This window comes from Heteronotia binoei, chromosome 5, assembly GCF_032191835.1.
Source record: "Heteronotia binoei isolate CCM8104 ecotype False Entrance Well chromosome 5, APGP_CSIRO_Hbin_v1, whole genome shotgun sequence".
Classification (NCBI taxonomy): Eukaryota; Metazoa; Chordata; class Lepidosauria; order Squamata; family Gekkonidae; genus Heteronotia; species Heteronotia binoei.
In genome coordinates, this window is record NC_083227.1 from 42,995,722 (window position 1) to 43,022,642 (window position 26,921).

General features: G+C 47.1%; 3 protein-coding genes across 9 annotated transcripts in view; 2 read left to right on the forward strand and 1 right to left on the reverse strand.

Moving 5' to 3' along the window:
• The window catches only part of BRPF1 (bromodomain and PHD finger containing 1), a 31,219-nt gene extending 30,318 nt beyond the window's left edge, over positions 1–901 (forward strand). For all 5 annotated transcript variants that reach the window (XM_060239333.1, XM_060239331.1, XM_060239336.1 and 2 more), the window contains one exon: positions 35–901. In XM_060239333.1, the coding sequence (XP_060095316.1) occupies positions 35–218 (184 nt within the window). In that variant the 3' untranslated portion in view covers positions 219–901. The remainder of the gene's footprint in view (positions 1–34) is intronic.
• Positions 902–2,522: 1,621 nt separating this feature from the next.
• Positions 2,523–26,921, forward strand: part of OGG1 (8-oxoguanine DNA glycosylase) — a 235,649-nt gene continuing 211,250 nt past the window's right edge. Inside the window, exons 1-7 of one of the 2 annotated variants that reach the window (XM_060239346.1) lie at positions 2,523–2,778; positions 6,747–7,111; positions 8,039–8,218; positions 9,829–10,010; positions 14,172–14,319; positions 16,018–16,067; positions 16,535–16,644. In XM_060239346.1, coding sequence (XP_060095329.1) covers positions 2,567–2,778; positions 6,747–7,111; positions 8,039–8,218; positions 9,829–10,010; positions 14,172–14,319; positions 16,018–16,067; positions 16,535–16,636 — 1,239 coding nt within the window. In that variant the 5' untranslated portion in view covers positions 2,523–2,566 and the 3' untranslated portion in view covers positions 16,637–16,644. Of the gene's footprint in view, positions 2,779–6,746; positions 7,112–8,038; positions 8,219–9,828; positions 10,011–14,171; positions 14,320–16,017; positions 16,068–16,534; positions 16,826–26,921 lie in introns of those variants that run through there. The other variant, XM_060239345.1, reaches the window with a different exon arrangement.
• The window catches only part of CAMK1 (calcium/calmodulin dependent protein kinase I), a 44,280-nt gene continuing 36,840 nt past the window's right edge, over positions 19,482–26,921 (reverse strand). The window contains exons 9-11 of one of the 2 annotated variants that reach the window (XM_060239348.1): positions 25,760–25,847; positions 23,015–23,111; positions 19,482–20,980 (exon numbers count right to left, since the gene is read on the reverse strand). In XM_060239348.1, coding sequence (XP_060095331.1) covers positions 20,916–20,980; positions 23,015–23,111; positions 25,760–25,847 — 250 coding nt within the window. In that variant the 3' untranslated portion in view covers positions 19,482–20,915. The remainder of the gene's footprint in view (positions 20,981–23,014; positions 23,112–25,759; positions 25,848–26,921) is intronic. The other variant, XM_060239349.1, reaches the window with a different exon arrangement.

Here is a 26,921-nt window from a genome sequence, read left to right on the forward strand (position 1 = left end):
GAGCTCTCCAGTGAGGTTTGTTCCTTTCTTGCAGGCAGTGGTTGCCCCGCACCAAACTTGTGCCCCTTGGTGTGAACCAGGACCTGGACAAAGAGAAGATGCTAGAAGGGCGCAAGTCCAACATCCGCAAGTCTGTCCAGATCGCCTACCACCGCGCCATGCAGCATCGCAACAAAGTGCAAGGAGAGCAGAGCAGCGACTCCAGCGAGAGCGACTGACCCTTTGCGGGGCTCCCGCCCTGGGCGCTCACTCAGTGCAGCTGGCCTGTACGGGAGAGGGGAGCGGGGAGCTCCAGCCTTGAGAAGCCCAGGTCCTTGGCCAGGCTGCGGGAACGAGTGCAGAGCACCCGGCAGCTCCTCCGATGTGCTGGGCGCAACCACAGAGCACTGTGCCCTCCCCCCAGGCAAGCCTACCTCTTGTACCAGCCTGCCCTTCCTTGTTCTATGCCTGGAATTGCCCTGACCGGCTGCATAAGCAACACCCAGCTGCCTGTATAGCTCCCAAGGACAATACCCCACTGTCTGGGGCCTCCTCAGGCTCTAGGTCTTTGTAAAATACTGTACCATAACGGGAGAATGTAAATTATTTGGGTTGCTCTTTACACAGATCCCTACCCCCCTGCCGGCCCTCTTTCCTCCTTGGATTGTAGCACCTGCCCAGGTGCACCAGCTTTCCCTTGGCCCAGCCCAACCAACACTCTGCAGAGCAGGGCCCCGCTGTCGTCTCACTCGCACATTTTGATACTATAGCTTTTTGGAACTTGGCTCTGCCTGACCCAACCCTGTAGGACCCTGGCTTCTCTTTCTGCAGCAGCCGGGTGGGCATTTGTACTTGTATTTATTTTGGAGGAAGAAGATCTCTATCAATTCTTAGAAAATAAAATGGCTCTTTTAGAACCAAACATCTGTGTTCCTTTTTTGTTACCAGAAAGGGTGCAAGTTGCAAACCTCCTCTCCCTGTCCTATTCTGGTGTCCTTTTTTTATGTGAATGTAGGTAGCTGTAAGCAGCACAGCCCCAGTTTTAACACCTGTTCTGTTAGGATGAACACTGTGACCGCTTTTAACTCTTTGCTTAGCACCCCTGATGTGTGCTGAAAGTGCTCTAGAAAAAAATGACACTGACAGTTCAAGCATTTCTCCCCACATGTATATGTAGACATATGTTTCCTAGAAATATGGGACAGGAGTAATTAAAATGTCCTCAAGGGCAAGTAGTTACCCCAAAGCCACACAAGCGCAAATGAATTGTTTAATTGGTTTTTTGTACTCTTCTAAGGAGTTTGGAGCAGCACAGTTTTCTCCTGCCCTTATTTTATTATAGCAACTACCTTATGACATAGGTTAGGGTGAAATTGTGACTGGGCCAAGGTCACCCAGCAAATTTCACACCCAAGTTAGGACTTGCACCCACGTCTCCTGGATCCTAGTCTTAGCACTAACCACCATGAGAAGAAATTGGATTTATATCCCACCCTATGCTCTTAATCTCAGAGCTATCACAATCTCCTCTACCTCCCCACCCCACACACACAACAGATACCCTGTGAGGTAGGTGGGGCCGAGAGCTTTTACAGCAGCTGCCCTAAGGGCAACTCCTGTGAAAGCTATGGCTGACCCACGGCCATTCCTGCAGGTGCAAGTGGAGGAGTGGGGAATCAAACCTGGTCCTCCCAGCTAAGAGTCCATGCACTTAACCGCTACACCAAACTGGCTCTCCACAGTGGGGTATGGCAAGTATGTGGTGTAGGCCTGGAATGTTGTAGCACTTGGGTGAAGCCTTGTATTGCTTTTCACCAAAGGCACTGTTCACTTTTTTGAGAAGACAGCAGTAACTTGAAGGATATTTTCTAGGGTCAGGAAAATATTCAAGCACTGTCCCATTAGAAGCACTGTACCCAGAAGACTTAACTTGTATAGCAGTAGTTTTTAAAGATAACTCGTTCATATGCTCACCCTTAGCAAGAGAAATAGATTATAAAAAAGCAGTTAGTACTAATTGATAATTTTAACAGTTGAACATAAGTGCGTTGCATTTATTTAGTGGTAATATGTCTAGAAAAGCAGAGCCATAGCTTAATGATTGTACAGAACATGCTGGTTCACTCTCCAGTTAAAGGGATAGAGTAGCAGATGATGTGAAATGCCTACCGTCCTAGAAAGCTGCCGTCAGTCATCATAGCAGAAACTCCGCACAATCAATAAATTGAGTGGGGCGGCCACACCGCTGTGGTACCTTTCTATCTGTAGGGACTTCTTATGAGAAGGAATATTCAAACCACCACCACCCGCAGTCGAAAAGGGCACAGACTCATTCTGCCATCTCGTTCTGCTGCTTGTGTGAAGCTACTAGGGATTATTTCCTCCCCTTCTCCATTTTGTCGCCATTCCTAAAGTCCGTGTAACCTACCTCCATTTTAGACAGGGGAAGAACTTCTCTTAACGCCCCAAGGGCGCCACTTCCGCCCGCTTAGGACATAGAGAACCCAAGAGAACAGCCTAGAACAGCCACCGCAGGCATTCGTCTTCCTTTGCGTGATCCCTCCTCCAAGATTGGAAGGAAAAGTCTATGGTAATTTTGCGGGTTCGGAGCTGCGGTGCTCGCGCCAAGGGGCTGCAGCGGCACACGGAGCACCCCCACGCCGGCCGCGAGGACAGCAGAAGGAGCGACATGAACTCCCACCCGGCGCCGCTGCCTCGCGCCACCCCCTGGCGCTCCCTGCCTTGCCCGCGCGCCGAACTCCGCCTCGATCTGGTGCTCAGCGGCGGGCAAACCTTCCGGTTAGTGCGCCCCCTAGCGGCTCCCAGGGTGGCATTGCAAACTCTTCTGAAGGCGTTTTAATGTTTTTAGGGCCGGGAACTCTGGATGAGTCACCCCTCTCCCGTTGTTTGCCCCTAGCCGACGTCTAGGATCCCTACCTTCTTTCTGTCTCTAACAGACCGGCAGTGCACTGAGCAGTCAGCAGTTCAACAGGAGCAGTTTTTCTGAACGTGCAGGTGGAATGATAGGGAAAGCGAACCTTTTAAAAATTCTTGCACTGTGTAAGACACTAGATCCCAGACGAGTTAAAAGAAAAGCTTTTAAACGGGTCCCTTTTTAATATGAGTTTGATCTGAAAGTAATTATGTTTCAGCTGCCTATTTCCACTCATTAAACCTTTAGTCAGTGGACCTTTTTTCCTGTCCAGTTGGCAACCTTGGTTGTAGTTAGGATTGCCAAATTCCAGGTGGGGCCTGGAGATTTTCCACTATTACAATTGATCTGATGACAGAGATCAGATCCTCTGGAGAAAAAGGCTGCTTTGGAGGGTGGATCCTATGGCTTCCTACTCTGCGGAGGTTCTTTTCTTTTCCAAACCCCGCCCACCTCAGGCTCCACTCCCAACATCTCCAAGTATTTGCCAACCCAGAGCTGACAACTCTAGTTACAACCCTTGCTAAAAGGGGAGGGATGTGTGACTCAATGGTACAGCATCTGCTCTTCATGCAGGTCTCAGATTCAGACCTCAATATCTTAACTTGAAGTTTAAAAGCTCTTGTAGCAAGTGATGGAAAGGGCTTCACCATAAGATCCTGGAGAGCTAATGTCAGTCAAGAATACACAATGAAGATTTGCATAAATCACTGCTGCCATGTCAGGTTGCCACCCATTTTAGCTGGCACTCTGCATTATGTTTTGCACAGTATTGTGCCTTCTAAGGACCTGGCCTGCTGGTTCTTATTTATTCTCCATTGTTAGCATCTTAACAAGAGCGATTGTGATTAGAGTTTGGCCTATGACTGGGTAGATTTGTGTTCAGATTGTCTTTGGATGTGAAGCTAGGGATGCCAGCTTCCAGGTGGGGCCTGGGGATCCACCAGAATTACAACTCATCTCCAGATGACCAAGATCAGCTCCCCTGGAGAAAATGGATGCATTGGAAGGTGGACCCCATGGCCTTGCACCACACTGAGCTCCCTGCCCTCCCCAGGCTCCATCCCCAAATCTCCAGAAATTTCCTATCTTGGATTGGCAACCCTACCCCAGTGGGGACCTGGCAACCCAAGTGAAGCTTCCTTCCTAGCTGACTTGGGGCCAATCTCTCTTGGTGTCACCTGCCTCCCCAGGTTCTTGTAAGGATGAAATGGAGAGCCACATCTGGTGCCTTGAGCACCTCGAAGGAAGAGCAGCATAAAACTGTGAGTGATAAATAATGAAGTAGGTCAGCTCTCCCTGAGAAAGAGCCATTTTTGACTTCAGACCATTATGCTCATATTATATTTACAAGTGAGTTGCATTTTTTTTTTAAAAAGTCATATTGTATGCATCGAAATCTGCACTTATGCTGTTGATGCCTTTTAAAAATGATTCTTTTTTGCCTGTATAACATTCTAGGTTGCTTGATGAAAACGAATGGTAACAGCTTTCTGAATGCTTTGCAGTCACCTTTGGGAAAGGGTCACATGACTCAAAACACTTCCATGTATGCAAGGTTACCCTCCTGGCCTATTGCACTAAGTGGAAAATGTAAAGCCAGAAAGGCAGATGCATGCTCTCAGATGTCATGTAAATGAAATGGTTGAAGTGTAGCATATTTAATTATTGATTTGTATCTCGTTTTCCTCCTCACTGAGGACTCGGAGCAGCTGGTGGTCCAAAAAATATAGTCAAAACAAACAAATAAATGGAAGAAGGAGGGGGGGGAAGCCTTCGGAATGCAGAGCAGATCTTCCTCTCCAGGGTAGCAGTCAGGTTTCTGCTGTGAAGTCTTGCAGGTCGTGTGACTATGTGGAGAACTGTTGATTCTTCAGAAACGGGCGGAAAGTGGCCTGTGCCATTTTGGAGGGTGCAGCCAATGACCCTATATTGATTTCTTACTGACTTTCTTTATATTCTAGGCAGCTCAAACTGACTTAGAGCAGATTCCCAGCTGGGTTCCCATCCAGGCTCCGAGCAGGTCCAGATCTGCCTCCTTTAGCAAAGTTGCTAAATTATGTATCTTTAGAGTAGAGATGTGAAACATTCGGCCCGTGGGTTGGAACTCAGTCTCTGAGCAACCTTTATTGCCAGATGACATTATGTCCCTGGATTCTGCACCAATGCTAATGGGTGGTGGCAGAGGGAGGGTGGGCATCAGGGAGATATTGTAAAGAAACACTGTAAAAGTGACTTTGGACTGATTGCTTGTCTGTCAGCCTAACCTATCTTGTTGAACAGTTCTGAGGATAAATTAGGTTAAGCTGCCCTGGGCTTCTTGGAGAAAGGTTGAGAATGAGTAGATAAATGGAATGTTTCTTCACATGGATGCCAATAGCTTCAGCCTGGTAAGTCCTTACTGACCTTATTGTTTTGACTTAGCATAGAAGGCGCCCTGCTGGATCACTCCAGTGGTCCATCTGGTCCAGCAGCCTGTTTCATGTTGGTTGCTTTTGAGGGCCTGCAAACTGGGCATAAAGGCCTTCCCTCCATGTTGCTGCCTAGTACTGCTATTCAGAGATCTACCACTTCCTCATTAGGGGTTCTTGCACAGGCTTTGGTGGGCAGCCTGGAACTGCAAGAATCAAGGAGAGCCAGCAAAGGTTGCCTCAAAGTGAGAACCAAGTAGGGTTGTCAACCTCCAGGTGGTGTCTGGAGATCAGAGATTACAACTGATCTTCAAGTGACCCAGATCAGTTCGCTTGGAGAAAATCACCACTTTGGAAGTTGGGGTCTATGGCATTATGCCTCCCCTCCTCAAATCCCACCTTCCTAAGGCTCCGCCCCCAAAGTTTCTGGGTCTTTTCCAACCTGGAGCTGCCCGCCATAGAGCCAAGGTTCTTGTTGGGCTGCTGATTCCTGAAAATTCTTAGCTCCTCCACTCCTTTTATTACGGATAAAGGAAGATTCTAGTCCTGAGTGTTGCAGAGGTAGAATTGAAATAATGCAGAGAGTGATGGTGCTGCTTCCTCAGCAGGTGGAGGTGGAGAGCCTACTGGAAGGATCGGTCCTTGAGGCCCAGCTTATCATAGGGTTGCCAGCTCTGGTTGTGAAATAACTGGAGAAGGTGGGGTTTGGGGATGGGAGAGACCTCAGCATTGCACAGTGCCATAGAGTCCATCTTCCAAAGCAGCTGTTTTCTGCAGGGGAACTGATCTCTATAGTCCAGAGGTCGGTTGTAAAAGCAGAAGATCTCATAGAATCACAAAGTTAGAAGGGGCCATACAGGCCATCTAGTCCAACCCCCTGCTCAATGCAGGATCAGCCTAGAGCATCCCTGACAAGTGTTTGTCCAGCTGTTGCTTAAAGACTGCCAGTGAGGGGGAGCGCATCACCTCCCTCAGTAGTTGATTCCACTGTTGAACAACTCTTACTGTAAAAAAAATACTTCCTAATATCTAGCTGGAACCTTCCTGCCCTTAATTTAAACCCATTATTATGAGCCTTATCCTCTGCTGCCAACAGAAACTGCTCCCTACTCTCTTCTAAGTGACAGCCCTTCAGACACTTAGAGAGCAATCATGTCCCCACTCAACATCAGCACCTTCTTCTTCTTCTCGTCCAATCCCTGCTACTGCAGGGCTCTGGGTGATGTGCAGAGGCATTCAAAAATTGCCAGATAAAAACAGGAAGCAAAATAAGAAGTATATTACATTCATCTGTTTATGCCTGATCTTGTCACTGTGTCTAGCCAGGCTGGAAGGGCTTCCCTTACAAAGGAGGCTGATGGCCTGGAGTTCTGAAAGGCCATTGGTCTGTGCCTGACTGCTAATTTGGCCCGTGTCTCTCTCAGGTGGTCTGAAACCAATCCTGGCTATTGGACCGGCGTGATTGCAGGACGGGTTTGGACCCTCACGCAGTCTGAGGAGCAGCTCTGGTACACGCTGCACGAAGAAGAGAAGGAGGAGGACAGGAAGGAAGAAGAGAGTCTCTCTGAGCCACCACTGAAGAAAAGCAAGAGGCAGCTGCAGCCAGAGACCAGCCGGGCTGCGGGCACCAGTGGACGCTCTGGTGGGGAGCAGATCCGAGGGGTGGATGGCTTAGACCCATCACAGATCCTCCAGGATTATTTCCAACTGCATGTCAGTCTGTCTGCATTGTACCAGGGTTGGTCCTACACGGATGGCCATTTCCGGAACATTGCAGTCAAGTTCCCAGGTAGGAAAGCTCAGGAACAGTGGCCTGCAAGGGACTTTGAAGACTTAGTGTAAAATATAATTTATGAGCTGCAAGGGGGCTGCATGAAAGGGGAGAGCAGCTGGATACCTCCAGAGGTGGGCAGCTGCTTTCTTTATCTGGCTATAGAAGGCCTATGGCTAGATGCCAAATGGCAAGATTTCACACAGAAGCTGGTGAGGAGTAGGAGATGTTTATTTTAAGAAAGCAGACCGTTGTGAGTCTCTATGGCTGCAGAAACAGGTTTAGAATTGTGTAGAAGTGTCAGTGGCCTGACCTAGATAGCCCCGGCTAGCCTGATCTCATCAGATCTCAGAAGCTAAGGAGGGTTAGCCCTGACTAGCATCTGGATGAGAGCCTTCCAAGGAATACCAGGGCTGTAACGCAGAGGCAGGCAATGGCAAACTACCTCTGAAACCTTCTTGCCTTAAAAACCCTATGGGATCACCGTGAGTCAATTGTGACTTGATGGCAGGTTCTGCCACCAAAAATGCTGGTTCCTGTAAAGAGATGATCTGTTGTTTAAAGAATTCCTGGGCCCTTACAGCTACCTCCACGCATGTAAAAAGACCAACATTTCTAGCAGTGGCCCAAATTTGATGCCAAGAATAAAGGATGCAAACTTAAGTGCATCTGCACAGTTTGTTTCGTTTACCTACTTTATCCTGCCACTTACATGGAGTTGCAAGGAGTCTCCTGACACTGCCCGCACACATTCTGTACAGCATCCTTGAGGGCCAGAAACTTGCCTTTAAAAAAGTTTCTTCAAAATTTGAACTTTGTGACTTGTACCCAATTAATTCTACACGGTTGCAGAATACACACATCATCCAGGGGATTGCAAACAGGACAACCCTATTTGTCTCTTTTATACGACCTCATGCACTGCATGCCTGTCTGTCCTCTCAGGGGTGCGGGTGTTGCGACAGGACCCCGTGGAGTGCCTCTTCTCTTTCATTTGCACCTCCAACAACCATCTCTCGCGCATCACCAACATGATTCAGCACCTGTGCCAGGCCTTTGGGCGCCGCCTTTGTCAGCTGGACACCAAGACATACCATGCTTTCCCCTCTCTGCAGGCAATGGCAGGTAAGGATGTCTTTGCAACTGGGGAACAGAGACATGAAGGGTGGCTGGGTGGGAATCACAGCTGCTGTTCTTATGCAGCCAGAGAGTGGTGTTTTGGGGGTGTAGCAGTTGGAGTGTCAGACTAGGGCCTGGGAGACCCAGGTTTGAATCCCCTAATCTGCTATGAAAATTCACCGGACAACCTTGGGCCAGAAGAAAAGAGCAAGAGTCTAGTAGCACCTTAAAGCACTAACAACATTTGTGGCAGGTTAGAAGATCTCATGAGTCGCTGCTCCCTTCTTCAGATGCAGCTAGAATGTGAATCCATCTGTCCTATATTTGGACAGTGGAGTGATTTCAGATGCCAGATGATATTAGCAGGCGAATGACAATAGCAGGTGAATGACAACAGCAGGCATGATTGGATTAGATGCGATATGGAGAGGGGTAGTAAGCATGGAAAAATCATCATTGGTAGTGAGATAGGAAATCTTCTTCTTCCACCTTATCCAATCACGCCTGCTGTTGTCATTATTTGGGAATGCTAAAAATATGGCAGAAAATGTGTGTGTGTGTGGGGGGGTGAGTAGTAGCAAAGCTAGAAGCCAAGTGAACCTGTAGTTCACTTTCAGAAACAAGCTGTTCATGTCATCCAAGAGACAACTGGTTTCTTCTTCCCTATAACACTTTGGGATGCCACTTTTTGGATACTTAAACCACATGGCACAGAGTAGTAAAGCTGCAGTACTGCAATCCAAGCTCTGCTCACAACCTGAGTTCGATCCCAGCAGAAGCTGGGTTCTTCAGGTAGCCAGCTCAAGGTTGACTCAGCCTTCCATCCTTCTGAGGTCAGTAAAATGAGTACTCAGCTTGCTGGGGGGAAAGTGTAGATGACTGGGGAAGGCAATGGCAAACCAGCCCATAAAAAGTCTGCTATGAAAACGTCGTGATGCGATGTCACCCCATGGGTCGGTAATGACTGGTGCTTGCACAGGGGACTACCTTTTCCTTTAAACCAATGTGGAGATAGATGCTTAACATTTTCTGACAGCAGCACGAACAGAGGTTGCTGCATGATGGAAATCTCCACACATGCCTTCAACAGAGGACTGACAGACTGGTAGGAAGGATGGCACATAGCAAGTTCCTTTTATGATTGCTCTATTTTTGGAACAGAGAATGAGAGTGAGATGGTTTTGTTGTGGGTTGCGTCCAGCACTGAAATTTCTCCAGCAGAGCCACATTTCCATTTGCAGAAGAGGGGGTGGCAATTTCTGCCAATTCCCCACTCCCACGGCAGTCTCCCACTTTGCACCCTGCGTTGTGTCTGAGGATCTGCTGGCCCACAGAAGCAGAATTACAGGGTCTTACTGGACCGAAATAGATGGAGGAAGTATGAATATTCTGCAAAGCCTGTGGGTATTTGGATTCAGCCTCTTCTGTCCATAGCCGATTAATACACTATGCATTAATTTCTTTTAGGTAACTGATTAATTGACTGGTGGTCTTACACATCTTTTTGTATTGGAAAAAAAAGCATTTGTGTACTTTTCTGCATATAGTTTTTTTTTCTCTCTGATTATATTATTGAACACGAAAGACATGACTTTTCTTTGGCTATCTCATTGCAGAGGCAGGTGCAGAAGCCCGACTGCGTGAGCTCGGTTTTGGGTACCGGGCTCGGTTTGTGAGCGAGAGTGCCCGCGCTGTCCTGAAGACACTTGGGGGTGCTGCGGGCCTGCAGCACCTGCGCACTGTCTCTTACGAGCAAGCTCGTCACGCCTTGTGCACCCTGCCTGGCGTGGGAGCCAAGGTGAATGTTCTTGCTGTCACCGAAGTTGGGAGGGCTTGCAACAAGAGGTTCTGTGCAGCTCAGTGGGAAATGGAACAAGAAACAACATTCCCACCCCAGGCCAGTTCACCTCTGACAACCTACATTTATTTTGGAGAGACTGCTTCCGCCACAGAACAGTAATCCAGTTGCTGGTAACTCCAGTTACAACTGTATACATAATACCCTTATCCTTGTCCAAATATCCGTATCCAGATCTCCTAATGATGTGGCAGAAGTCCTGAATTACTGTGTGGCCCTGGTGGTGAACTGGCTAAAAGTGAACAAATTGAAACTAAACCTTGAAATGACAGAGGTACTGCTGGTTGAAAAAGCGGAGGTCTTGAAAGGCATTATTCTCTCCACATTTGATGCAGTTCAACTGACTCTTGCTGACTCAGTTTAAAGCCTTGGGGTCATATTGGATCCAGCTTTATTACTGGAGAAACAGGTTAATGCCATTGCAAAAAAGCTTCCTACTAACTCAGCCTAGCCTGTCAAATGGCCCCTTATCTTGATACAGCTGATCTGGCCACCTGGATCCATGCCACATTAACCTCAAGGCTAGAGTACTGTAGTGAACTGTACATTGGTCTGCCCTCAAAATTGACGTGGAAACTGGAACTGGTCCAAAATGCTGCAGCTCAACTATTAATGAGAGCTAGACAGAGCATGCATATTGCTCCCATTCTGCCAGGGCTGGTTTGTCCCAGTTGGCCAAGTAGGTGGCTGCCTAGAGTGCGCTGGTGTTACTGGGGTGGGTGGCAGGTGCCCCCTCCCATGCACACCCTGCCACCCCTGGTGCTCCTTCCCCGCTGCTGCCACTGCCCATCACTCTGCCACCCTCCTCCAACTCGCTACCTACCAGTAGTGCTGTGGGTGGGCAGGCGGAGGCATCAGCGACAGGGAAGGGGCACAGAGGGTGGTGGTTGTGCTCAGAGCCTGGCCTCCCTTGCCATGCAAGGCTTCTGAGGCAAGGGAGGGCAGGCTCTGCACACCTCAGAGTGCACGCATCGCCCCCCCCCCCCCGCTCAGACTTCCCATGTCTGTGCTTCTGGTGGAAGGCGAGAGTGGGGAGGTGTGCACTTGGAGGTGCTCTGAGCCTGTCCTCCCTTGTCGCACTGCCCTGCCACCGCCGCACTTGCCCTTGCTGCCGCAGGCATGGGGATTGGGGGGGGGCGGTGCTAGGGCACTAGAAACCCTAGCACTGACCCTGCATTCTGCAAATGCTCCACTGGCTGCCTATCTGTTGCCATGCTCAATCTAAGATATTGGCTATCACATACAAAACTCTTCATGGCCTTGGCTCCAATTATTTGCGGGACTGCCTCTCTCCCTAGGCTTCATCATGACAACTTTGCTCAAGTCAGCAGAGACTTCTGCAAGTGCCAAACTGCAAATGGGCAAAATCAGCAACTGCCCGTACATGTGCTTTCTCCGTTGTGGCCTGTCTGAGAAGGTCAGGATAGCTGTTGCTTTCTCCTGGCCTTCTGCAAACTGTGCAAAAGGGAACTATTTCAAGAGGGCTTTTCTGTGCAGGTGACAGGGCTGCACTGCACAAAATAGTTTCACAAACTTGCTTGTATAAATGTTTCAAGTCTGTGGTCAATACCGCTCTGGATAGCTTACTGTAAGTAGGATCCTATTCATGTGATTGCTGTACTGCTTAATGCAGAGGTGTCAAACATGTGGCCCGGGGGCTGATTTAGGCCCCCGGCAGGCTCCTATCAGGCACCCAAGCAACTGACTGTCATCTGCTTCCTTCTCCCTTTTGCTTCTTTCTGCATAACAGCTTGCTTTGCAAGGTTTGCTCAATCGCACAGGAGGTATGGAGCAAAACCTCTATTTTCTCCATTGGCTGAGAGGGAGAGCTTTCTTTGCCAGGCTCTCTCAATCGCACAGTAGAGCTACTGAGCCAAGCCTTTCTTCCTTCTGTTGGCTGAGGCTCCTTCCCCTCCTGGTCCCCTAGGGAAGGAAGGAAAGAGCCAGGGCTTCCTTTGCCCTGTTCCCTGGATCCCATGGGAGAGATAGAAAGAAAGCACCTTTAAGACCATTGAGTGATAATGTTTTAAGCATGTTTTATTTTAATTTTTAGAAAAAAATCTTGAATTGTGTTTGTGCCCTTTATAAAGTTTATATCTCTGCTACCTAATCTTAAATAGGCACACACATGACCTGGCCCAACATGGCCTGGCCTGACAAGGTCTCATTTATGTCAGATCTGGCTCTCATAACAAATGAGTTCGACACCCTTGACTTAATGTGTCATGTGAATACATGCTGTGCTTCAGTTCTTCCTGGAGGCTCCAGATTTTTGATAGCACAATGCACTAGTTATTGAATGTCCCATTTTGTTGATTGTACTACCTATGCAGTATATGTCTTGAGTCCCTGTGAAAAAGGTGGACTATAAATAATGGAGATAAATACAAAGGGTCATGGAGTAAAAGGACAGGTCCTCTTGTGGATCAAAAACTGGCTAATTAATAGGAAACAGAGAGTGAGTATAAATGGGCAATTTTCTCAGAGGAGAGTGTTAAGCAATGGGGTGCCATAGGGCTCAGTACTGGGTCCCATGCTCTTTAACTTGTTCATTAGTGATTTGGAGTTGAGAGTAAGCAGTGAAGTGGCTAAGTTTGCAGATGACACTAAATGGTTCAGGGTGGTGAGAACCAGAGAGGATTGTGAGGCACTCCAAAGGGATCTGTTGAGGCTGGGTGAGTGGGTGTCAACGTGGCAGATGAGGTTCAATGTAGCCAAGTGCAAGGTAATGCACATTGGGGCCAAAAATCCCAGCTATAAATACAAGTTGATGGGGTGTGAACCAGCAGAGACTGACTAAGAGAGAGATCTTGGGGTCGTGGTAGATAACTCACTGAAAATGTCAAGACAGTGTGCGATTGCAATAAAAAAAGGCCAACGCTATGCTGGGAATTATTAGGAAGGGAACTGAAAACAAATCAGCCAGTATCATAATGCCCCTGTATAAATCGATGGTGCAGTCTCATTTGGAATACTGTGTACAATTCCGGTCACTGCATCTCAAAAGAGATATTATAGCATGGGGGAAAGCGCAGAAAAGGGCAACTAGAATGATTAAAGATTTGGAACACTTTCCCTATGAAGAAAGGTCAAAACGCTTGGGGCTCTTTAGCTTGGAGAAACGTTGACTGCGGGGTGACATTATAGAGGTTTACAAGATTATGCATGGGATGGAGAAAGTAGAGAAAGAAGCCCTTTTCTCCCTTTTTCACAATACAAGAACTTGTGGGCATTCAATGAAATTGCTGAGCAGTCGGGTTAGAACGGATAAAAGGAAGTACTTCTTCCCCCAAAGGGTAATTAACATGTGGAATTCACTGCCACAGGAGGTGGTGGTGGCTACAAGCATAGCCAGCTTCAAGAGAGGATTGGATAAACATATGGAGCAGAGGTCCATCAGTGGCTATTAGCCACAGTGTATTGTTGGAACTCTCTGTCTGGGGTAGTGATGTTCTGTATTCTTGGTGCTTGGAGGGGGGACAAAGTGGAATGGCTTCTAGCCCCACTTGTGAACCTCCTGATGGCACTTGGTTTTTTGTTTTTTGGTTTTTTTGGTCACTGTTACACAGAGTGTTGGACTGGATGGCTATTCACCTGATCCAACATGGCTTCTCTTGTGTTCTTATGTAAAGGATCTTGCATAACAGTTGTTGAGGAAGGCCTTTCAGCTTGAAGCCTTGGAGAACTGTTTCCAGCCGGTGTAAAAAAGGCCAGGCAAGGCTGACCAGTGGTTTGCCCTCCTTTAAGTCTGTTTCATACAAGGACGAAGGAGGGAGGCTAGAGAATGGTGGTGGATGTTTGTAGTGATGGTGCAGGAATAACAACAGTGGCCATGATTTGAGAGCTGGGGTTGTAGACAGGGGGCTGATTGGAGCTGTGTGCCCATGGAGAATGGATTTGTTTAGAAATAAGTTACCCCGCCTCTATGGAAAACCTGCCCGAGGCATCTTAGAACATATTAGAAAGAAAACATTAGAATCCATTAATTAAAACCCAGTTTCAAAACAAAACAAACCAGCCACAGCATCAGAATATAGGCCATAAAAACATAGACAATGGCAAAAGGTTATTCTGTTCTGATGTTCTTTGCTTTCTTTGCAGGTGGCTGACTGTGTCTGTCTGATGGCACTGGACAAGGCGGAGGCAGTCCCTGTGGATACCCACATCTGGCAGGTTGCCAAGCGGTACTACGGCCAAGAGCTGGGCATGGGAGCCCGCAGTGTGACAGAACGTGTGCACCGAGAGATCGGTGAGGGCTGGACCTGAGGTGCCAAGGGTGCTGTGAACCAGAGTTGCTCAGACAGGAAGAGCTGAGCAGAGCCCTCCCCAAATGTGGCATAGTGGTGTGGCATCTGCTTGGCAAATAAATGGTCTCTGGATATCAAACCAAGATGCCAACTCTGTTTCCATATCCACTTTTCTCCCTTTCTCACAATACAAGAACTCGTGGGCATTCGATGAAATTGCTGAGCAGAAAGGTTAAAACGGATAAAAGGAAGTACTTCTTCACCCAAAGGGTGATTAACATGTGGAATTCACTGCCACAGGAGGTGGTGGCGGCCACAAGTATAGCCACCTTCAAGAAGGGTTTAGATAAAAATATGGAGCACAGGTCCATCAGTGGCTATTAGCCACAGTGTATGTGTGTATATAAAATTTTTTGCCACTGTGTGACACAGAGTGTTGGACTTGATGGGCCGTTGGCCTGATCCAACATGGCTTCTCTTATGTTCACAGCCACCAGGCCTAACAACACCAGCCATGCCATCTCAGGTTCATTCACTTTGTTCATTTCCTAACATCATATGTGCCATCACATGTCAGCTGTGGACTTCCACTTTCTACATCAGACAAAAATGTCAGTCCCTACACAAAAGAATAAACATGGGATGGTTGTAGGGCACATGAAACAACAGCCCTGATGAAGTTAAGCAGGTCTAAGTTTTTTCATGACCTGAATGGGAATTTTTGCATTGTGGAATGAGCCCTGGCCTGGATGGCCTAGGCTAGCATGGTCTGGTCAGATCTTGGAAGCAAAGCAGGGCTGACCCTGGCAAGTATTTGGATGGGAGAATACCAGAACTGAGAGGCAGAGGCAGGCAATACAAGCCACTTCTCTGAATATCCTCCATGCCCCAGCAGGAGTTAACAGAGGTCGCCATGACTTCCACCCACAGGGGCACAAACACAAATGCAAAAAAAAAAAGGCATTCCAGGATGGAAGAAAGGGCAGTTATATGTACAATAAATTACGTTATCAATAGTTTGGTAAAATTCTACCTATTGGGAACTGCACATTTCCCATTTTTTTTTAAAAAATAAACCATTTTAACCTATTGCATGCTTATTTATTCATCTCACACACGGCAGGATAAGGCTTCCATCCTCCAGGTGGTACTTTCCCAGAATTACAATCGACCTCCAGATGACAGAGATCAGTTCCTCTGGAGAAAATGGCTGCTTTGAAGGTGGCTCCTATGGCTTGACACCCTGCTGAGGTTCCTTGGAGCTGACAACCTTAGGCAGGTTACAGAGGGTGTCCAGAAGCAATCCCATCCAGGCACTGCCCAAATCCAGTCTTGCTTGGCTTCAGGAGGGTGGTTGTATTGTGCTTCTTCCAACTGTACCCTGGGATGAGCCTGCCCAGTAGGTCTGGCTATTACAAGTACACCCTGTGAATGGGAGCCAGGATCCTTTAGATGGAAGCTGAGACTGACTTGCAGCTAACTTTTCTGGTCAGTGTGAACCAACTGAGAGGTGTGGCCACACTCTCTTTGTGCCGTTCCTGCCCTAGTTGGAGTAGACAGCCTGAAAGTAAATAGCCCTGCTAGGAGATATGGCCTAGACTTATCCCAAGAGGTTGAATCATACTCCACCCTCTGGCCAAGCTTATCTCCATATACCTCACAAAGCCTGTTCTCTTAATGGCTCTCTGTTCTGCCTTCAGGGAATTTCTTCCGGAGTCTGTGGGGACCGTATGCTGGCTGGGCCCAGGCAGTAAGTAAAAAATGTAAATCATGCTCATGTGCGTAGCTTTGGCTAGGGTTGCTGCAGTGTGACTGTCACTCAGTGGTAGACAGTATCTGCTTTGCACACAGCAGGTCCCAGATTCAAGAAGTTCTGTTTCTTTTAGGCCACGTTATAGCAGAGTATATGCATGTCTGGTTTATCTTGTAGATGTTGGCTCCAACAAGTGGCGATTTCCTGCCAAGTCTTTAAAAATGTTTTGAATAGGAGAGTTGTCTGTTTGTGTTTGGCTTTTCATCTGGTATTTACCTCAGAAATGAGGTTTCCTTCATCGGGATATTTGGAAATCCTAGCTGGGAGCCTTTGAGCAGCTGATATTTCTCCATGGAGGAGCCTTCCCTTTACACTCTTTGGCAATGCTCCCCTCCCTTTTCCCCTCCTAGCTATCTTGTGTCTAGTCTAACATTTCGCTAAGTCTGATTTCTTTCCTTCACCAGGTCCTTTTTTGTGCCGATCTCAAAAAGTACGAGTCTCCAGATCCAGATGCCAAATCCCGGTGTGCCAAACTCTCCAAGGGCAGCCCTTCTATCCTGACATAAGAACCCCAGTGTTGTGTATGCGCCCAATCAGGCAAGTAAGAAAACTGACAGACTCTGCAGAACCAGAGCCTGCTGGAAACCTCCAGGCTGAAAACAGGGCCCTGTCTCAGCTGCAGAAGAGGGTTGCCATGGAGCTAACTACTCCTTCAAACTCCAGGTGTTGTTTCCCTCCACCAGGGGGCGTATGTGGCATGATGTGTAGCAGAAAAAAATAGGTTTCGTTTACTGTTGTCGTTTTTTTGCTTTGGCCTTGGGGGGTGCAGTGTTGGTGTGGCGTAGGTTACTTGGAGGTTTGTTCGATCCTTATCAAAACCACGGGGACTGTGAGAAGTTACATCGCTACCAAAAAGCAATCTTCCTATACAAAGTGGTTTCATGTAGACTGAGTGCCCAACTGCAAAGGCTGGGCATATTTTGGCCTTGTGGAATATTGAATCCAGTTGCTGGGTCAAGGGTGACTAGTTTGCAGTTTGTATGCCCTCAAAGGCTTTCATTTAACTCCTCGAAGTTTCAATCAAGCTATGGTTAAAGAAGTGTGCCCCGTTTTCCTTATAATTAAAGCAATGTTTGTTTTGGGGGGGGGGGGGTTCTACATTTTAATGGTACCTCTCTCTTTCTATATGTAAATATATACATGTTTACACTTGTTTGTTGAGTGTGCTGTAAAGTCCTAGACGGCACCAACGTTTATCATGGTGCCAGACAAGTTGAGAGAGGTCAGTATGGAAAGCCTTCATGCCAGTGGGGTGCTGTCTAGGGAATTCAGAGGGCGAAGCATCATATAAAAGTTGGCCACCCCCAGTCTTGGCGATGTTCTGTCTTTCTGGCCTCTGAGTACTGCTGATTCTAGCCCTAATCCAGTTTAAGCCAATCATGACTAAAGTTCTTGGGAAACAGTGGAACCCATTAGTTGTGACTGTCCCATTGTTTTCTGTGGGATTTGTTTTCACAACCAACTTTAGCTAGATGGGGCTATTGTGCTCTGCAGGCAGCCAGCGCTCTGAGGATGGTTCCCCTGCAGTCCACACGGGGTGGTGGACAGTGTAACTCTTTAGGTTACTTGCTGGCAACCCAGGTGACAACATGGCTGTATTATTGTGCTAAAGCCTCATGCCTGTTCCAAAGAGTGCTCTTGCCCCTTTTCTGATCCGTTGCTGTCAGCCACTCATTGCTGGGGAAGCCATGCTCAGAAGCTCTCCTTTTCATCTTGTAGAATATGCCTCCCTTTCATGTCCTGGAGTCTCAACGGTAGACCTTGTGCTTTCTATGTACTGTCCCAGATTCAATCCTTGGCATCTCTAGATAAAAGGACCTCTGGCAGGAGGATTATCTAAGACATTGAAGAGCAGCTGCCAAACACGAGCAAAACATATGAGGCAAAATAGGCCAGCTATCTCCTGACAGAGTATATGGCTGCCTCATAGGTTTATCAGTCTGTTTTTGAACTTTAGATTTTCTCTAACTTCTTTTAGAAAACTTATTACAATGAAGTCAGGGCTCTTAATTCATTTTATCCTCCCCTCTATCTTGTACCTTAGACTTCTTGTTCTATCAAACACCATCATGCCTTTTCCTCTCCTCCTTACTATGGTGAAATGTGATTCATACTTGGCCAGCATTGTAGTTGTGCGTGCATCCCTCATTCTGCTACTTCTTCCTTTTTCCCTTATCCTTCTCAATGATGCATTCTGTTTTTAATGATGGAGCTTTAAATTATGAATTGTGTAAGCCAGATGGTGGCCATTGTCTGGTCAAGTTAAAGCACTGGTGTAAGGAAAAATTTAAGGAGATGCTTTAATTGTCAAAAACATGCAACTTTGACAGGCCCATGTCAGAGATTTTATTGTTACCATCAGTCCACCACTATCCACATAGGCAGAAGACTGGTCTACACTTAATGAGGTGGAATGGACTGTACCACTTCAGAGTGCAGGGGAGAGACTACATTTTTCAGAGATCTTCTAGATTACTAATTTCATGAAAGTCCACCACTATCCACATAGGCAGAAGACTGGTCTACACTTATCACAGAATGAGGTGGAATGGACTGTACCACTTCAGAGTGCAGGGGAGAGACTACATTTTTCAGAGATCTTCTAGATTACTAATTTCATGAAAGTGAAAAATTAAATTAAAATTAGCACAGCTTATTCTTCCCAGCGGGCTATTTGTTAATACGGAGGATGGTTTTACACAAAGGAGCACTGAGTATGTGACCCTCCTTCCCCACAGCCTGAAGTGGTACAGCTTCATTCTACCACCTCATTCGCTGACTCTCAGCACTTTGTCCTCGGTTGCCTATGTAGGCCAAGCTTGGACAGTGCATGAATCACAACAGTGGTAAAATTCTGAGATGGTGGAATGGGGCTGTACCACTTCAGACTGAAGGGAAGGGAGCCACATTCTAAATGCTCTCCAATGTAAAACCTACCTGTGGGAAAAATTAGCCCATCACATTCTGTGCCAGTTTTCTACTTGCAGAGGATTATTAAGTAGTACATCTTTGGAAAACAATATAGTTCACTCCCCTGTAGTTTGACAGTCCATTCTGTCCCTGCAGTCCTGCCCTGTTCTGCAGCAGGTATAGACCAGGCCTAATTCCCCACCTCATTCCTAGACTGCTTTGTGTTATTTATAAAGTGCTTTGTCTTCTTCTAGATGTTAAACCTGCTTATAATAAAGTGTTTGCTTCTCTAAGCCTCTCTTGTGAAGCCTCCTTTGTCCTTTAGAATGAGGTCTGGAGAGCTCTGTAAATTGGGTGTTGTGGAATCTGCAGCAACTTCCTCCTTTCCCCTCCTCTCCCGCCCCTGCATACACACACACACACACACACAGATGAAGTGGATAAAACTAAGCACACTTCCTTTTAATACAAGAACAAGCAACAAAATAAGAAACTTCAAGTTAGAAAGTTCCGCTTGCACCAAGAGGGTAAGAGGACGAGAGAGCACAATGGGGAGCAAAAGAGGGAGGGGCTGGACGATAGGAAGGATCCGAGTTCTGCCAGATGGGTGGTGCCAGGACCAGAGTGGGTGAAGACAGACACAGCATTGTCAGAGCAGTCACAGTTGGGATCTTTGCCTGCAGTGTGAATCCAGCTTTGCAGACTGGTATCACAAACATACTCATCACTGGATCGGTGAATTGCTTCCCAAGCCAAGGAACTGTCACAGCCCTCGCTTTTCTCTCCTCTAGTACTTGAGTTGAGGTGTCCAATTAAAAAAAAAGATGTTGGAAGATGCGCACTAACTTTTCCCCCCACCTAAAAAATCCACAAAACATTTTTAAAAACAGCTGCAAAACTGTGTTGGTGTGGGAGGTGTTGGGGTAATGTTAAGGGCACTAGCCAATAGGTGCCTACCATAGTTAGATTCAACGCAAACCACACTGAAAATCTGCAGAACTGGTTCCACAGTTCACTTGTTTTGAGGGACTAAATAGTGCTACTGCACTGCCAGTCTTCAAAATCACTTTTCTTACTCACAAGCAGCCAAATACTATCATGCAGAGATGGTAGAGCCAGGCTCTACCAAAGCAATGCCCCTTCTGTCTACTTGCATTTCTTTTAGGTGGCAGAAACACACACACCTTGCTGCAAGACAGAACAGCTGCTCCCCCAATAAGCAAAGTGGCTTCCTCTCCTCTCCCCTCCCCCGCCCATGCATGTGACATACCACCTGGAAGTACTGGCCCCACAGAACTTTTCCTGCTGTGCTGCTGCTCTCTGCTTTTGGTCTGGAGTGCATGAGTCGATTGGGAGGTGGGGTGGATTTGATTTGATTTTGGGGTGTCTTCCAGACCCATGAATCTGCATCTCCAGGTCTGGAGTTGTTGTGAAGGGGCCTGAATGGACTTGGGGTGGGGGTTTTTTCTTTCTTTGGCAACCATATGATGGAGCACAAGGGGAAGGGTTTCATTTTTGGCTTGGGTTGAGGGGTGAGCGCAGGGCTCAGGCAGGTCCTGTTGGCTGGGGTCAGCTGTTGGCCAATTTGTAGTGGGAGGAATGGACGGGAGCAGCATCTCCACGAAAGTGTGTGGCTTACGATGGATCAGCCCCCAACTCCAGGTTTGGGAGGGTGAGATGTTAACAGGGGAAACTTTCCATTCCCCTGCCACGGGGTGCAGCCACTCTCTGCTGGAAGGGGGGTGTCGTGGCAGTCCCAGACCCTTCCCTGGCTCTGCTTGTGGCAGCATGGTGAAGTTGGGCTTGGAGTTGGGCCCACCTCGCTGGGGGTAGGTGCTGGCACTGCTGATAGTTCCTCTGTCCCCTGTTGAAGGCTCAGGCTTCAGGTTGACGGTGTGAGCTGTTCCCCAAGGACTCCTGGCTGCTACTGGAACCTGAACCTGAAGAAGACACAAGGGTTTGTCAGGACCAGTCAAAAGTAAGCACGTCACATGAAGCTGCCTTATCCTGAAACAGACCACTGGTCTACCAAGGCCAGTGTTGTCTATTCTGCCTGGCAGCAGCTCTTCAGGGTCTCAGGACTTACATAGACCTATTACACCAGGGGTGTCAAACATGCAGCCTGGGGGCCGGATCAGGCCCTCGGAGGGCTCCTATCAAACCCCCAAGCAACTGGCTGTTGTCTGCTTCCTTCTCCCTCTCTCTTGCTTCCTTTTACATAACAACTTGCTTCACAAAGCTTGCTCAATTGCACAGGAGCTACAAAGCAAAGTCTCTATTTTGTCCATTGGCTGAGGCTCCTCTCTTGGGAAGGAAAGGGGAGAGAAAAAGCTTGTTTTGCCAAGCTCTCTCAATTGCACAGCAGAACTACTGAGCCAAGCCTCTCTTCCTTATATTGGCTGAGGCTCCTCCCCCTCCTGGCCTCCTGAAGAAGGAAGGAAAGAGCCAGAGCTTCCTTTGCCAGCTCACTGGATCCCATGAGAGAGATACAAAGAAAGCACTTTTAAGACCAGAGTGCTAATATTTTAAACATGTATTATTTTAATTTTTAAAAAAATCTTTAATTGTGTTTGTGTCCTTTATAAAGTGTATATCTCTGCTGCCTAATCTTAAATAGATACATGCGTGACCTGGCTCAACATGGCTCGGCCCAGCAAGGTCTCATTTAGGCCAGATCTGGCCCTCATAGCAAATGTGTTTGACACCTCTATATTACACGATCCTTTTAACTGGAGGATTCTACTACAAGCTTTCCATATGCAAAGTAGGAGCTCTACCCTCAAACCACAGCTCCTTCTATCACTTGGTATCCAGGGACCTTCTACATTAAAAAAACCCCATTTATTTATTTTGCTGTCATGTTATGGCTGACTTATGGTGACCGTATAGGGTTTTCAAAGCAAGAGATGAATAGAACGGGTTTGCTGTTGCCTACCTCTGCATAGAGACCCTGGATTTCCTTGGCTGATTTGGGACTTCTGACTGTCAGATGCTGGGGAACAGGAGGGAAGGGCACTTGCCTCTGCAATGGTGCCTGACTGTTCACTGCCAGAAATGGAATGAAGGACTGCATGGACCATTGACTGCTCTTATGTTCTCATATTCAGGGTCTCAATGGGGAAGGTTCATGGGTGCAGAAGAACATTCAGTTACCTATAAAGCTATGGGATAATGGGTCAAAATGAAAGCTTTGAATTCTGTCCAGAAGCAGAGGTGGTTAGTTCTATGAGTTCAAGACAGCAGTCTCTGTCCCTGTGTTATCTGAATTGGCTGGTTTTGGGTCAATTGTTGTAAGTGAATCCCTGTTTATACATTGTAGTAATCTAACTATTCACTGCATGTGCACCCTTCCCTCTGGTCTTATCATCCACACTTCATGGCACTTTAAAATTATTCTGCCTGTAAATGCCCCCTGAAAAAGCAGAGGGGAACCAAACATGTATGAGCTTAGGAAGGCAGGGGTGGGGCTGAGATACATTTGAAACACATACTTGGCACACGTGCAAAAACTGGTTAATACTTGGCTGTTTTTGCACTGGAGCTTTCAATGCTGGATGTCAATTTTTATCACTGCATTCAAACCTTTTTGGCACATCGAGAGTCAGATGTCAAAATATGGAAGTGAAATGTCATCCAACCAGGGGTGAAATTCTAGCAGGAGCTCCTTTGCATATTAAGCCACACACCCCTGATGTAGCCAATCCTCCAAGAGCTTACAAAGCTCTTTTTTGTAAGCCTTTCGAGGATTGGCTACGTCAGGGGTGTGTAGCCTAATATGCAATGGAGCTCCTCCTAGAATTCCACCCCTGCATCCAACATTGTAATCAAATTATCACAGAACATTAAGATTCCCAAGGAAGAATTCTGAGGAGCGACCCTGAGCTCCACGCTGTTTCAGTCCTACCATTGGGCCACTTCAGGACAGCTAAGGGAATACCCAAGGCCACCCCAATGGGACTGCCCCAGCCTCTCACCGTTGCTCTCCTGCATGGCTTGCCCAGGTCCGTCTTGGCTGGTTCCAAGCTGTAGCCTCCTCATATGCCTCACCACCGCTGTTGCATTGAAGGCTTGCTGCAAAGAATTTTGTTAAAAGACAGACAACTGTTTAAATAGCAAGGGAGACCCAATTGCAAATGGCAGAGAAATAGTGAAAAGACACTCAACCCATGTCATGGAACTGGATGCTCCAGTTTTTACCAACGTATCTAAGGAAAGATGGAAGGAATTAAGGCAAATACTTCAAACCTTCGTCTTCTCCACACCCCCTACTTTCTCAGCACAACAGGCTGGCGAGATAGAATTATAAATATGCTTTCTGTATCTAGTTATCTCCACTGCATTTTCAGCCAGTGTGCTATAGTGGTTTGAGTGTTAGGATCAGGGAGCCCCATGTTTGAATCCCTGCTCTGCTTGCTGGATAACCTTGGGCCAGTCACATACAATCAGCCTAATCTACTTCACAGGGTCCTCCATATTATCCTCCCAACAACAAAAAGAGATTAGGCTGAGGATGTGTGACTGGCCCAAGGTCACCCAGCAAGCTTCCAAGGCTGACTAGGGATTTTCAGGCAGATCTCCTTGGTCCCCATCTGACCCTCTAACCACTTTACCATGCCAGCTCCTTTGCTGCACTCATCTCTCAGCTGTGTTGTACACAGTTCAAACACACATTTCTTCCCAGTGGGAAGAAAGGCAGGTTTTTCTACTCTAGGATGGTTTCCCCACCATCTCTCTCCTCTTCTTGCTGGCTTTGCTAGCAACACAGTTTTTCATCCCCTCTCCCACCATGCATTGGACAGGCATTTGGCTTCTACATACCTGGCATGTTTACCCCAGTTCATTATTTGTTTGGCACCTAATGTAAAAAGGCCAATCTGTTTTTGTTTTGACTTGGGACACTGTGGTATGGACAGGAAAGAAGAGGGCCACTGTCATGAGCAGTAGCCAAACAGCATGCTAAAAACAAGAAGAACTGGCTGCTTTTTTGGCCCAGTTGTCTTTCCAAAAACAGACAAGTTCAGCAGGTACAAATTCCAGGTAGTTCTGTTCACAGATTGAGAGCACATCTTCTACACCATGGACTTAAAACTGTTTGTAATAAATTGCTCCCTCTCCCCAAGGACCCTGGGAATTGTAGCTTGCAAAGGAGTGGTAGGTTGGGCCTCTCAAAAAAGAGAATCCTTAGCATCTTTACCAGACTGATTTGATTCTCCACTCCTCTACTTACTGCTGCTGGAATGGCCTTAGGTTAGCCATAGCTATCGCAGAAGTTGTCCTTGAAAGGGCAGCTGCTGTGAGAGCCCTCTCAGTCCCACACACCTCACAGGGTGTCTGTTGTGGGGGGAGAAGGTATAGACCAGGGGTCCTCAACCTACGGCCCGCGGGCCAGATGCGGCCCGCTGAGGACGTTTATGCGGCCCGCCGGGTTATGGCAAAATCAGACCGGAAGTGACGTTCGACCTAAACTTGCGTTAGCAACGCACACTTCCAGCACTGGGCTGAGGCGGCGGAGACAGAGTGTGAGGTGATACCGAGGTGAGGTGAGTTCCAAGGCCAGGGTGTGTGGTGTGGGGAAGGGAGAGAGATGCAGAAGACGGAGAACTGACGGCCCGCGGCCTTGTACAGTAACGGCAGTCCGGCCCTCCAACAGTCTGAGGGACAGTGAACTGGCCCCCTATTTAAAAAGATTGAGGACCCCTGGTATAGACGATTGTAAGTCGCTCTGAGTCTCTGATTCAGAGAGAACGGCGGGGTATAAACCTGCAGTCTTCTTCTACAGTTCCTTTGGGGAGTTTCTGTTCCCTATCACTGTACTAAGCAAAATTCAAAGCCTCCTTCCATTCTGACCTCCCTCCAACTTAAGTAGCTGCTCCTCCAACGGAGGGTGCCTTTTTCAATTGCCCTCAAGTTGAAGCCGATTTATGATGACCCCTGCAGGTTTTCAAGGCAAGAGACTTTCAGAGGTAGTTTGCCTTTGCTTTCCTAGTAATTCCTTGGTGGTTTCTCATCCCAATACTCTCTCTTTATATTTTATTGAATTTTTAAAAAAATACAAGTTAATATCAATATTAATATTCAATTAATTAAACTTATGGAATCAGGTTGTAAACAAGCATAAATACTTACATGCATACAATAAAATATCAAGTAAGGATTTTAAGTTATAAAGATGTATTTAGATATGTAGACCATTTTCTATCCAAGGAGAGAGGTCAAGATGAAAACAAAATTAAGATTAAGACAATAATTCCTGTATCAAAACACAGTTAATCTAATTGAACCCATATTATCATTAAACTATTAATTATTATTAATTATGCATTGCTATGGATTCTTAACTGCCTAAATATTCTCTATGCAAACTATTACAGGTTATTCCAAAATTTTCTATCTGGTAATTATAATTAGGGGCTGACCCTGCTTAGCTTCCAAGATCTGATGAGATCTGGCTAGCCTGGGCCATCCAGGTCAGAGAAGGAAATGCTTTAGGCCATTGGAAACATGCTGTTCTTTTAAGAAATGCATGCAAGCCTCTCTTGGATATTATGGCACATGTGGAAATGTTATTAGCAGAGACCGGAATAAAAGAGAGAGCTCAGATGTATACACAGGGCAGCTTTGTCTTTCACAGTATAGTCTTAACTAAAGCACAACTTGATTTAGGCCCTTCCGGGTGAAAACGGCCTAATGTTTGGCAACAGGGTGTGTGGAATCCTCACCTTCCACTTGCTCTTGGCAAAATTCTTTTTGATCTGCTCACTAACTGACTGATGGATGTTCTTGTCCAAGGCTGTGTCTCCAGCAATCCTGCAAATGAGAGGGGAGAGCAGGTTGGTTCTCATTAAGAGGGCTGCTCATTATGGGAGCTCTACGTAGTGCCTGCCCTCAGTACTGATTAGCAATAAAGCAGCTTGGCAAGGAAAGGTAGAGGAGGAGAAGGGGGGGGGGAAACCCCAAGCTGCTGCCATTTGTAATCTGCCCCCTCCCCCCAAATCCTTCCCAAATTCCGCAGCAAGGAAACCTGAACTCTGTGCACAGAGGTAATATGTCAATTTGCACTTCAACCGGGGCAGAAGCCCCCACTGAGCTGCTCTACTTGAAGGCTGCTGGTGGCCTGGAGGAAGCTGGGTACCAGTGGCCCTTTCAGCACATTACCTGGGCTACTCAGATCCACACATATTCCTGGGGTTTTTGCAAATCCCAATTCCCCCCTTGACTTTCCACTTCCCAAAGAGACGGGAAGCTCAGGACAACTTTGGCTTTATTTACCGATGAACAGATCTTTCTTAATCTCCATAATCAGGATTTTTTTAATAGCAGGAACTCCTTTGCATATTAGGCCACACACCCCTGATTTAGCCAGTCCTCCAAGAGTTTACAGTAGGTTCTGTAAGAAGAGCCCTGTAAGCTCTTGAAGGATTGGCTACATAAGAGAGGTGTGGCCTAATATGCAAATGAGTTCCTGCTACAAAAAATGCCCTGTCCATAATGCTCTTGGGTTGGGATGGGATGAAGAAGGAAGCGCAAGGACAGTACTGGATTAATAGCAACGTGATTTCTCTCTCTCAGAATTCAGCTATCAGTATAGAATTGTTTTCCAGATCTCCTGTTGCAGTAACTCGTGTGAGTACGACAGGAAAAAACAGGACTTTCGTGCCCATACAGCAGCCATCCTGGATTAGCTGCTATCTTTTCCAAACCTTTGCAGCAAAGCAGGTTTGGGAAAGATGGGAGAGAAGCCAAGAAAAATCTAGGAGGCACATGCAAAATCGATCCAAGGGGACAAATAAGCTGTGTGGAAAAAAACTTTGCTCTCTCTCTCCCATTTTGATCAACACAACAGCATGGATCACAAAAGTATGCAGCAAGACTCCGCCCCCC